Raw genomic sequence first — 13,459 nt, forward strand, 5'->3', positions numbered from 1 at the left:
CTGGTATTCTCATCTCTTTCAGAATTTTCCACAGTTTATGGTGATCCATACAGTCAAAGGCTTTGGCCTAGTCAATAAAGCATAAATCAATGTTTTTCTGGAACTCTCTTGTTTTTTCGATGATCCACCAGATGTTGGTAGTTTGATCTCTCCTTCCTTTTCTAAAACCAGCTTGAACATCTGGAAATTCCTGGTTCACGTATTGCTGAACCCTGATTTGGAGCATTCTGAGCATTACTTTACAAGCGTGTAACATGAGTGCAATTGTGCAGTAGTTTGAACATTCTTTGGCATTGCCTTTCTTTGGGATTGGAATGAAAACGGACCTTTTCCAGTCCTGTGGCCACTACTGAGTTTTCCAAATTTGCTGACATATTGAGTGGAGCACTTTCACAACATCATCTTGTAGGTTTTGAAATAGCTCAACTGGAATTCTATCACCTCCACTAGCTTTGTTCGTAGTTATGCCTTCTAAGGCCCACTTGACTTCGCATTCCAGGATGTCTAGCTCTAGGTGAGTGATCACACCATCGTGATTATCTGAGTCATGAAGATTTTTTTTTTGTACAGTTCTTCTATGTATTCTTGCCACCTCTTCTTAATATCTTCTGCTTCTGTCAGGTACATGCCATTTCTTTCCTTTATTGAGCCCATCTTTGCATGGAATGTTCCCTTGGTATCTCTAATTTTCTTGAAGAGATCTCTAGTCTTTTCCATTCCAATGTTTTCCTCTATTTCTTTGCCTTGATCGCTGAGGGGGTAGGGAATAGTTATAAAATTATTTATATCACTAAATATAAATTCCTAAATGTGGTCTAAATTAATTGATTCTCAGAACATACAAACACTGTTTTAAAAATAGTTACTCCTTATTAAATGCACATTGTATATGTTTCTGATATGCATCACCTCATAACATTACAATTTAAGTGTTATTTCTCCAGTTAGAATTTGTCTTTTTGTCTCATGCAATAAATGGACCTCTCAGTGAAGAACAGAGAAGCCTGGTGTGCTGTAGTCTGTGGGGCCACAAAGAGTCAGACACAACTTAGTGACTGAACAGAAACTTTGCTCTCTCAGAGAAGCATATTTAAAGTCCTTTGGTACAGCTGAGCCCATTAATAATCCCATATGAGTCCTATTATGATCCTAAAACTCTGGAAGCAAACGAATTTTCATCATATTACCCCAGGGTGCTTGCGATTTGATTTTTTAGGCTGTAATTGGACATGATCCTTTTCTTATGCATGCACATGTGCTGAGTCACTTCAGTTGTGTCTGACTCTTTGAGACCCTGTCTGTAGCCCGCCAGGTAATTCCTGTGTCCATGGAATTCTCCAGGCAAGAGTACCTGAGTGGGTTGCCATGCGCTCCTCCAGGGGATCTTCCTGACTCAGGAGAACCCACGTCTGAGGTCTCCTGCATTGGTAGGCTTGTTCTTTACCACTAGCACCACCTGGGAAAGCCCTACTTTCCTTAGAGGCCAGTGCAAACACATAGAAGTGGCAGGGCTAGATAGTGCTCCATGTGTGCTTGAGATGAATGCATATTCAGACTTTTTTGTACTGTCCTGTAAACATGAATTAAGTCCAGTTAGTGTATTGTGTCATTTAGGACCTCTCTTACCTAAAGATTTTCTGTCTGGAAGTCCATTGATATCAGTGAGGCATTAAGTTCTCCTTCAATTGTATTCCTCTAAATTTCTCCCTTAACCTCTGTTTATGTATTTAGGTCCTCCTATATTGGGCGCCTGTATGTTAATGAATGTAATATCCTCTCCTTGTATTGATTCATTTATTATATAATGTCCTTCTTTACCTTTCTTTATGGACTTTTTAAAAAAGTCTATGTCCTCTGAGATGAGTATTGCTACCCCCTCTTTTTTGTCATTTCCATTTGTATTCCATTCTTCCCTCTTTTCTTTTTAAAGAGGAGCTTTCAATATTTCTTTTGAGTAGGTATAGCATTGCTGTGTTCGTTCCGTTTTTCTTGTCGGAGAAATCCTTTATCTCACCTTTTATTTGCAGTGATAATCTTGCTGGGTAGAGTATATTAGGTGGTAGGTTTTCTCAAGACGGAATATATCGGGACACTCCCTTCTGGCCTGCAAAGTTTTTGCAGAGAAATCAGCTGATATCCTTGTAAGAGTTCCATTGTAACTGATCCTTTTTCTCATGCTGCCTTTAGAATCTCTCTTTATCTTTAGTTCATTCTGTTTTAATTACAGTATGTTTTGGGGTGAGTCTGTTTGGGACCCTCTGTGCTTCCTATTCCTTGGTATCTGTTTTCTTCTTTAGATTGGGGAAGTTTTCAGCTATGATTTCCTTAAAAACATTTTCAAGCCCGTTTTCTCTCTCTTCTTCTGGAATCCCTACTATACATAGGTTGTCATGCTTTATATTATCCCATAGATCTCCTACGTTGGTCTTTTCTTTCTTTGTTTGTTTTTCCATTTGTATTATGTCTACTGTTATGATTTGGTGTTTGAATTATTCTATCATCTAGATCACTTAATCTTTCTTCTGTGTCTTTCAGTCTGCTATTCATTACTTCTAGATTGATCTTTAGCTTAAGCAGTTGTCTAATTTTGATTGGTTCCTGCTTATAGTTTCTAGTTCCTTGTTACAGTTGTCTGCATTTCTATTGACCTTAATTCCTTTAGCATTTTTATTTCCTCCTTTTTGAACTTAGGGTCTAGACTAAGAAGACTGGTGACGTTTGCTTTGTTCTTTGTTCTTTTGGAGATTTATGTTGTTCTTTTAATTGGGAGGAGTTCCTCTGCTGTTTCATTTTGCTTAACAGTCTGTAACTCTATGAATTTAGGATAAACCATTATCCACTGTGATCCAGAAGGGTTGTCTTCATGTGGGATCATCCCTGTGTAAACTGCATTATTCCAATATTTTCATTGGAAGGGCTGTTTTTGATGTGGATGTCAACCACATCCTTTCTCAGGCTATGTTGGCCGTTATCCCTTTGATAGGGGTTACAACTGGTGTTGCAGTATCCAGAGACTGCACTGATGTTGGACAAGGCGTCTTTACTCTGTAGCTGTCACAGCCCTGTCAGGGGCAGGATCTGCTCCCCAGTTTTTGGAGTAAAAGCCCTGAGAGTCAGATTCAATAAGGCTCTGTTGCCCTTAAATGTTTGCTCTGTCCCAAGGATGTGACCAGTGAAGTAAGAGACTCAGTGAACCTATGTGCTGCCCGTGTAGGCATCCATGGTTTTGCCCAGAAGTAGCCCAAGGTTGCCTCCCTTTCTCCACTTTTTGCCCCAGACCTAGTTCTAGGCTGTGGTGTGGAGTGGGTTGGTGCTGGGGAATAGGATTCTCTGGCTGCAGGAATCAAGGTGGTTATGCTGCTTCCTGGAGTCTTGACTGCCTCTGTGGCAGACCTCTCCCAGGTCTTGTGTGCCCCAGATCTGGCTGCAAACTGTGTGATGATATGGGTGGAACCAGAAGGCTCTATCTGGAAATGAGCTGGCTTTGCACTTGCAGGTTTCTTCACTCAAACTTGGAGTATGACAAGGTCCTACTGTATAGCACAGGAAACTCTGCTCAGTGTTATGTGGCAGCCTGGATCGAAGGGGGTTTGGTGGAGAATGTGTATATGAATGGCTGAGCCCCTCTGCTGTCCACCTGAAACTATCCAACATTGTTAATCAGCTGTACTCCAATATAAAATCAAGTGTTTTAAAGAATCACTTCACGTGGTAGTGATGCCATAGCAATGTATATAATTGCACAGAGTGGAGAGAGAGAAAACAGGTCAGGGACAGACCCCAGGAGACACCAGCATTCACCTGGCAAGCAGAGGAAGAAGAGCTCCTTGGAGTCAGAGAAGGAATAATCAGAAGTATACATGAAATATGCAGTGAGATATGGCAGGATCCAAGGGACCAGAGTCCCTGGCAGGAGGTTATGACCAGCAAAGTATACCTGGTAAACCCACCTGTGAACTAGACTAAGACGTTTCTTTCATCTTAATACACATTTAAGAAAGCTTGTGGTTGGAGCAGTTCAAAAGACCTAGGTTCACATGCTTTGATCTGCCAATTAATTATCTCTATGACTTAAGGAAAGTCCTTTAACCTTTCTGTGGAGGTAATAGTTAAGCTCATTCTATCTACGTCAACAGGTTATTTGAGTTCTTTGAGCAAATGCATGTGAAACCCAGCCTATTGTGAACTAAACAGCATGTATGCATATAGTTATTTCTTATTTTTGACAGACAGATTAGTGATTACTAATAAATGTTTGAAACTTAATGGTCTGTGTGAAAGTGAGTGGAAGTTGCTCAATGGTGTCCAACTCTTTGCGACCCCATGGGCTATATACTGTCCATGGGATTCTCCAGGCCAGAATACTGGAGTAGGTAGCTGTTCCCTTCTCCAGAGGATCTTTCCAACCCAGGAATAGAGTCCAGGTCTCCTGCGTTGCAGGCGGATTCTTTACCAGTTGAGCCACATGAGAAAAGCATAAATACTCCGCTTTAATAAAGCTCTAAGTTGTAAAGAGTTTCTCAGATCAGTGAAGCATTTTTCCCCCAAGAACTCATAAGTCCTCTCTCACACAAGCATGTGGGGCTTACCCCAGCATCCTAGCAGCAACAACGCTGAGCTGAGATTCAGGGTCTTGTCCCAGGCCTTGCCCACTATCTTGTGCCAATCTTTGTTGTCAGCGTGCCACACTCACTGTGATTCTTTGATCTACTTCCCTTCTAGAAGTGAGGTCTGCTTCCCTTCTAGATGGGAGATCCTTGAAGACACATCATACCTTACCCATGCCCTTCTGTTTTCATCAGTAAAGCCCAGAACAATGCTTGGAACAGGAAGGGGGAACATAAATATTCACTGAATGAGGGAATAAATGAATAGTGGCCTCTAGCCGTAGCCTTAACCTCATTATAACTGAACAAAATTAGATTATTAGTTTGCACTAAATCCTTAGAGCAGTAATATTTTCTTCAGACACATTAAGCAATACCAAGAAAACAATGCTTAGAATATGAATTACTATGAAAGTTCTTCAATATGTTATCTTATTTTGCTGTTTTACAGCTTCTTTTTTATATCAGGCTCTACACTGTAATTTCATCTCTGTTCAACACTTACTGGGATAGCTATATTTCTAATAAACTACATGTTGTTGGTTTCGTATCTTTAAGTGAAGATTTTCAAGTTCTGGTGTTTATTGAATATTTTATTTACCTCTTTCAGGGCCTCCCCAAGTGTACAGAATAGCCAATGAATCAAAAAATAATATATGGTATGCTCAGTGATTGAAGCTTCTAAGACCCTAAGGCAGCCCAATCTCTACGTTCTGATTCATTTTATCATTCTATCTAAGGTAGATGAATGGGCTGGATTTTTGAAATATATTTAAAAATGATGCAAGTTGGAATAAAAAGATATATTTTAAACTCCAACAAGAGCTTTTAGGAAAAATATTATAGTTTCTGTCATTTCAACATTAAAGGTTTCTATTAAAAGAGATACTTTGAATACATTTTAAAAATTATTCTCAATTAGTAACTTTCGCCCTCTCACCACCAAAGAAAATTGTAGAAAAACTGTAATATTTGCCATGGCTGACCTCTTGCCCTGCTTTTTCTTCACAGACGTTGATGAGTGTGCCGAAGGGCGCCATTACTGTCGTGAGAACACGATGTGTGTCAACACCCCGGGTTCCTTCATGTGCATCTGCAAAACTGGATACATCAGAATTGATGATTATTCATGCACAGGTAAACAGTGGCTATTTGTGAAATAAACTACATCTATGCCTTACTTTTGAAAGTTTCTTTTAAATTCAAGTATTTGGAGAAGCATGCCATAAATACCCACTTACAACAAAACAAGTCATAAGTAAAAACATATCTTCTTGATTTGATAGTTAATTCTGAATCTGTTCTAAGGAAAGAACTATCTCCTTGCTCTAGATAAGAAATTCCTATTAGAAATGTAAAGATAAACTGAAGAATAAAATCAGTAATGCATAATTGTATACTCAAATAGTATTTATACTCAACACTAACTTGAGTTCTATGGCAAATCTGAGAAACAGCCCTTAAATAATATTTTCTCTACATGACAGTCAACTTTTGAATAGAGAAATGATGACATAAATAATGTGATGTTTTCAGAAAAAGATTCTTGGTGTGCTAGGAAAAGGGAAAAACTTCGTTCCTCTGGGAAGTGTGGTTGAATACCTGCCTCAGAGAAGTTTTGCTTATGTTTGTGTTATGAAATATTACTCCCATTAGTCCCATCCAGAGACCTGCTCAGGGGTATATTGAGTGTTAGTAGTGTCTAAAGTTGGTCCTGGAATACGATAATCTATTCCCGTTATAGTCTATAGAATATGAAAGGAAACTGTGCTAGCAGAGTAGCTTGCAGAATATAGGGATTAAAGAAATGTGGGTGTGAAATATGACATTCTTTTGGCTTTTTTAAATAGAAGCAGCATATATATATTTATATATATGTGTGTGTGTATACATATATATACACACACATGTCATATTCTAGAAAAACGTAGAATCATAAAGCTGGAGAGCACTTAAAGTGTTACCTTGTCATTTTCACTCTACCTCCAACTTATAGTTTTTATCAGGTGGATGTACAAACAATACTGAGAAGTTTCCAGGGAAGGACTCTATAACACTTCCTGGTAAAAATACAAAATCTATAATAAAAATGTTGCCTTTGTTAATGTGTATTATTCCAAGTCTTCGTTATTGTGATAATACTGCATACTCCAGACCTTTCTTGACTTAACCAACGTGGTTATGTCTGCGTGAACCCACCATAAATTGAAAATTTATTAAGTTGATAATGTATTTAATGCGTCTAAGCTTTCAAACATCACAGCTTAGCCTAGCCTACCTTAAATGTGTTCAGGACACTTACATTATCCTACAGGTGTCAAAATTCAACTATCACAAAGCCTGTTTCATAATAAAATGTTGACTATCTCATGTAATTTATTGAATACTATGATAAAAGTGAAAAACAGCATGGTTGTAAATGTATCGGTTGTTTACATCGGCTCTCTACTGCTGCTCAGAATCACAAAAGTATCATGCTGCATATAGCTAGCCTGGGAAAACATCAAATTCAGAAGTTTATTTACTACTGAATGTATATCATTTTTACACCACCATGAGGTCAAAAAAATCATTTATTGGACCATTGAAAGTGAGGACCGTCTGTACTTGGTATCCTGTTTATTAGTTAGTACAAAGGGAAGGTCCTTCCTCTAAATTCAAGTATAGTGTCTATAAAACAGAACATGAAAATAAATTGTAATGGGAAGTGCCTTCTTAACCTATGGAGAATAACCAAAGATATTCTGAAGGTAGAAAATATATTTAATATAGAATTGCCAATGGATTTACAGATTCTTGCTTTTTTGTTAGTTCATCCTAGGCATTTCCACATTATGGGAATAATTCTGCACTTTCTCTTTATAAAAAAATATCATCACACTGAGTGGCAAAGTATCCTGATGGAGTACTACAGAGATATTTTTCAACATAAAAAAGGGAATATAAAAGAACAAGTCAATAAATATATGAAGAATAAAATAGTTTGCTATAATATTGGTAATATCAGTAACTCTGAGTTCCAGTGTAATAGAGAATAACGAAACTGTCTAAGATAAAACTATTCAGAGAGTGATATTTCAAGATGTGCTCATTAAAAATCAGTGTTAGCAATTTTCAAGGAGTCTGCTAATTTTTTGTCATTAGAGACTTAAAAAGCTTTGTACATTTTTGTATTTCCTAGTGATTCTTTTTGTTTTTCTCACAATCTTAAAAACTGTTAGAGATAAGTAAGGAAGAATACACAGCACAAAATTTGACATAGTGTTGAACGAGGAGTGTTTCTTCGGGGAGGGTATTTTCAGGAGGTTCATTTCCATCCTGAGCCTCTCTGTTGGCTGTGAATCCTAGGGCTAGTTCAGCTGTCATCGCTGCAGAGCATCTCCTTCTTTGGCTCTACCTCTCTCAGTATATTTTCTTTCCAAATAAAATCCCACAAATTACTGTTTGGTTGTTTTTTGTTTTTTGTTTTTTGTTTTTTTGACTACTTAGGGAGAATTTCCCTTAAGATTTCAAAGTATCTAATGATAAAAATGAACTGTCCCTTTGTTGGGATACCAAGAAAGGTTGAAATCATCTTAGGAAAAGCTATCAAGGCCATGATTTTTTGCCTAAGGAACCAGAGCCAGGGATTTCATGATCTGGCAGATGCTAGAATGTGTTTCTTTACTGATGCACCAGCATTTCCAACAAGCTATTACTATGCTTCCATTTAAAAGATACTTTCTTGCCTCTGAAATTTCTATCTACTATGAGTAAGAATCCCATGGACAGAGGAGACTTGCAGGCTGCAGTCCATGGGGTCGCAAGAGTTGGACATGACTTAGTGACTAAACCACCATCACATGAGTAGGTCTGCAAATTTGAGAATTTACATCCATACATAAAAGTTAGATTTTCTTTTTTTTTTTAATTTTAAAATCTTTAATTCTTACATGTGTTCCCAAACATGAACCCCCCCTCCCACCTCCCTCCCCATAACATCTCTCTGGGTCATCCCCATGCACCAGCCCCAAGCATGCTGAATCCTGCGTCAGACATAGACTGGCGATTCAATTCTTACATGATAGTATACATGTTAGAATGCCATTCTCCCAAATCATCCCACCCTCTCCCTCTCCCTCTGAGTCCAAAAGTCCGTTATACACATCTGTGTCTTTTTTCCTGTCTTGCATACAGGGTCGTCATTGCCATCTTTCTAAATTCCATATGTATGTGTTAGTATACTGTATTGGTGTTTTTCTTTCTGGCTTACTTCACTCTGTATAATCGGCTCCAGTTTCATCCATCTCATCAGAACTGATTCAAATGAATTCTTTTTAACGGCTGAGTAATACTCCATTGTGTATATGTACCACAGCTTTCTTATCCATTCATCTGCTGATGGACATCTAGGTTGTTTCCATGTCCTGGCTATTATAAACAGTACTGCGATGAACATTGGGGTACATGTGTCTCTTTCAATTCTGGTTTCCTCAGTGTGTATGCCCAGCAGTGGGATTGCTGGGTCATATGGTAGTTCTATTTGCAATTTTTTAAGGAATCTCCACACTGTTCTCCATAGTGGCTGTACTAGTTTGCATTCCCACCAACAGTGTAGGAGGGTTCCCTTTTCTCCACACCCTCTCCAGCATTTATTGCTTGCAGATTTTTGGATTGCAGCCATTCTGACTGGTGTGAAGTGGTACCTCATTGTGGTTTTGATTTGCATTTCTCTAATAATGAGTGATGTTGAGCATCTTTTCATGTGTTTGTTAGCCATCCGTATGTCTTCTTTGGAAAAATGTCTATTTAGTTCTTTGGCCCATTTTTTGATTGGGTCATTTATTTTTCTGGAATTGAGCTGCATAAGTTGCTTGTATATTTTTGAGATTAGTTGTTTGTCAGTTGCTTCATTTGCTATTATTTTCTCCCATTCAGAAGGCTGTCTTTTCACCTTGCTTATATTTTCCTTTGTTGTGCAGAAGCTTTTAATTTTAATTAGATCCCATTTGTTTATTTTTGCTTTTATTTCCAGAATTTTGGGAGGTGGATCATAGAGGATCCTGCTGTGATTTATGTCGGAGAGTGTTTTGCCTATGTTCTCCTCTAGGAGTTTTATAGTTTCTGGTCTTACATTTAGATCTTTAATCCATTTTGAGTTTATTTTTGTGTGGGGTGTTAGAAAGTGATCTAGTTTCATTCTTTTACAAGTGGTTGACCAGTTTTCCCAGCACCACTTGTTAAAGAGATTGTCTTTACTCCATTGTATATTCTTGCCTCCTTTGTCAAAGATAAGGTGTCCATATGTGTGCGGATTTATCTCTGGGCTTTCTATTTTGTTCCATTGATCTATATGTCTGTCTTTGTGCCAGTACCATACTGTTTTGATGACTGTGGCTTTGTAGTAGAGCCTGAAGTCAGGCAAGTTGATTCCTCCAGTTCCATTCTTATTTCTCAAGATTGCTTTGGCAATTCGAGGTTTTTTGTATTTCCATACAAATCTTGAAATTATTTGTTCTAGTTCTGTGAAAAATGTTGCTGGTAGCTTGATAGGGATTGCATTGAATTTGTAAATTGCTTTGGGTAGTGTACTCATTTTCACTATATTGATTCTTCCAATCCATGAACATGGTATATTTCTCCATCTATTAGTGTCCTCTTTGATTTCTTTCATCAGTGTTTTATAGTTTTCTATATATAGGTCTTTAGTTTCTTTAGGTAGATATATTCCTAAGTATTTTATTCTTTTCGTTGCAATGGTGAATGGAATTGTTTCCTTAATTTCTTTTTCTACTTTCTCATTATTCGTGTATAGGAATGCAAGGGATTTCTGTGTGTTGATTTTATATCCTGCAACTTTACTATATTCATTGATGAGCTCTAGTAATTTTCTGGTGGAGTCTTTAGGGTTTTCCATGTAGAGGATCATGTCATCTGCAAACAGTGAGAGTTTTACTTCTTCTTTTCCAATTTGGATTCCTTTTATTTCTTTTTCTGCTCTGATTGCTGTGGCCAAAACTTCCAGAACTATGTTCAATAGTAGCGGTGAAAGTGGACACCCTTGTCTTGTTCCTGACTTTAGGGGAAATGCTTTCAATTTTTCACCATTGAGGATAATGTTTGCTGTGGGTTTGTCATATATAGCTTTTATTATGTTGAGGTATGTTCCTTCTATTCCTGCTTTCTGGAGAGTTTTTTATCATAAATGGATATTGAATTTTGTCAAAGGCCTTCTCTGCATCTATTGAGATAATCATAAGGTTTTTATTTTCTTGGGAATATGGGTGAATTTTATTTTGTCCTCCAAAGTCAGATGATCTTTGGCAAAACGTTTTATGCTTTACCATGCACATATTTAGGGTTCCTGTAAAGGAGTGCATTTTAAAATTCTCTCTCTGTGAATCTTTTCCTCCACCCTTTCATATTAGCATCTGTACAGAAGGCTTGAAGAAATGACTCCTCTCTGATGTGGGTTTGCCTCATGGCTGAAAACATCACAGCTGTACTTTTTTAAGAGCTCTCATAAGACCAGAGTAGGACTTTGTTTCTCTGCGAACATTAGGGTTTATTTTCTCTGAGTTTTAGAAACAGACATTCACATACTTGCAGGAGTAGGCCTTCCAGAATAAATGTCAAGACACCACTGCAGAGCTATTCTCTGATGTTTGTGACTGAGCTCTTGAAGTTCTGAATTTGTTTTGCTTCTGTATCCACTCTTTTCTAGTGAAGAGCACCCTGCCATAGCATGACAAGTGACATTGTTAACACTGTACCCAGCAGACACTCAAGTGTGCTTACCCTACCCGAAAATAAATCATAGACGTTCTAATTTAAAGAAAAATCCAAGGCAATATGCGCTACTTTAGAGTCAAGGGCTTTGATCAATTAAAGAAGCCTTTTTTTGTTCTTATACCCTATAGTTCTGGCATAGAAATTATGTATAATACAGAGTATTCACCTTCCATAGTTGGTAGAATTGCACATTGTTTTGTTTTGTTTCCCCCCCTATCACTTTCAGATAATTTGAGTTAGAGTTTCCTCATGATGAGATCTTAGAGATGGAAAAATTCTTGAGGATAATCTAGTCCTATCTCCTCCTGCTGCTGCTGCTGCTGCTGCTGCTGCTGCTGCTAAGTCGCTTCTGTCGTGTCCGACTCTGTGCGACCCCAGAGACGGCAGCCCATCAGGCTCCCCCGTCCCTGGGATTCTCCAGGCAAGAACACTGGAGTGGGTTGCCATTTCCCTCTCCAAGTCCTATCTCCTAACTTCCATAAATGAGGAAATTGAGGCTCAGAGAGATTAATTGCCTTCCTTTGGTCATGCAGTTAGTGGAAGGCAAAAGGGGGGTCAGAGATAAGACTTATTCTTAGTTCTTATGTTGTTCACCATTTGTTCAATTTGTAACCACATGAAAACAAGTAAGGAGAAAAGATTCGTATTTTATCTAGAATTGCGTGATTGAATTTTTAATGTTCAGTAGCTGAACTGCCTTTCTATAGATTGTTTCACTTCAACAAGTTCAACCCTAAAAGGAATTTTTCCCCTACAGATCTTATAGTAATAATCAGAAGTCAAGAGAAGAAATAGAAATTGTCACTTTCTGGGCCTCTGACTCTGTTTTGCAGTTTCATTGATGACTCAGTTGCACCATTTGCACACTTTATATTCTTAATAAAGTGTTGATGCTGCACTTTTAAATGCTTGTAAACTAGTAAATTTTCCTTCCAGTGAGGGTTTTTTTCATGCTTAATACTTCATAATCTCTGTCCTCATGTTCTTTTCTATTCTGGAGAAAAACATGGGTCTACCTACAAGAAAAGAGAAAGTAAAGAAGGGAGGAAGCAAAAGATGGAGGAAAAGAGGAAGGGAGGGAGGAAAGAAAGAAGGAGAAAAAACACAGAGGGAAGGGAAAGAAAAGGGTTTGGTTTGTACAAGCCAAGATGTTAGCAGTCCATTCTTTTATCTCTCTGATTATAAAAATAACTTTATTTTTATGCATAACAAAGTGTCTTGATTATCTCGACTAAGAGTTGGTGATGGACAGGGCAGCCTGGTGTGCTGAAATCCATGGGGTAGCAAAGAGTCAGACATGAATAAAAAGGTTTATTTCAGATTTTCAGGATTTATATCTCTCTGCTTTGAGTATTATAATGAAAAAATGGAGTTCTCATTCTTCTTAGATTGATGAGCTTGTAAGCATTCCACTCTTGTGTAGTTTTTTAGAGTGGGAGAAGGAATGGGGAGGGTAAACCATGCTACCACCGAGGAATGGAAAAGATCCTGCCCAATTTAGGGAGAAAATTGATCCTTTAGGGCAGTGGTATCCAGCAAGGGTGATTTTGCCTTCCTGCCTCTCAGAGATTATTTGACAGTGTGTGGACATGTTGCTGGTTACCACAGCTATGCAAAAGGGGGATACTACTGGCATCTGACAGGTAGAAGCCAGAGACATGCTAAACATCCTGTAATATTATTACACTAACTAACCTCTTTGAGGAAATTCTCATTTTTCTGGGACCCATTCAACTGGGAGCTTTTCCTATGGTTATTTTCTGAGTCATTCATCTTTATCCTACACAGGACATCCAGTATAAGACAGCTCCCCATAACAAAGAATTATATGACCCAAAATGTCCGTGGTGTCAAGGTTGAGAAATTAGGGTCACCTCGTCAAAAAGGTAGCATGTACACTTTCTTTTTAATTTCCTTTTTCCTCTCCTGGTTGTTTTTTTAGACCTTACTCAGTTCTTATGGTACCCAGTGTCCTTTTATTGGCCTTTGGCCACAAAAGGGGGCCCCTTCTTGGTAAGTCCAGCTCTCTCCCAAGTTCTTTTCTCTTCTTTCTCTTATCAAAAACCTGTTTTAAGCCTCAC

General features: G+C 38.2%; 1 protein-coding gene across 2 annotated transcripts in view; it reads left to right on the top strand.

The window, feature by feature from the left end:
• Positions 1 to 13,459, top strand: part of NELL2 (neural EGFL like 2) — a 380,317-nt gene that overhangs the window by 206,923 nt on the left and 159,935 nt on the right. For both annotated transcript variants that reach the window (XM_005680058.3, XM_018047900.1), the window contains exon 14: positions 5,619 to 5,744. In XM_005680058.3, the coding sequence (XP_005680115.1) occupies positions 5,619 to 5,744 (126 nt within the window). The remainder of the gene's footprint in view (positions 1 to 5,618; positions 5,745 to 13,459) is intronic.

This window comes from Capra hircus, chromosome 5, assembly GCF_001704415.2.
Source record: "Capra hircus breed San Clemente chromosome 5, ASM170441v1, whole genome shotgun sequence".
NCBI classification, from domain to species: Eukaryota; Metazoa; Chordata; class Mammalia; order Artiodactyla; family Bovidae; genus Capra; species Capra hircus.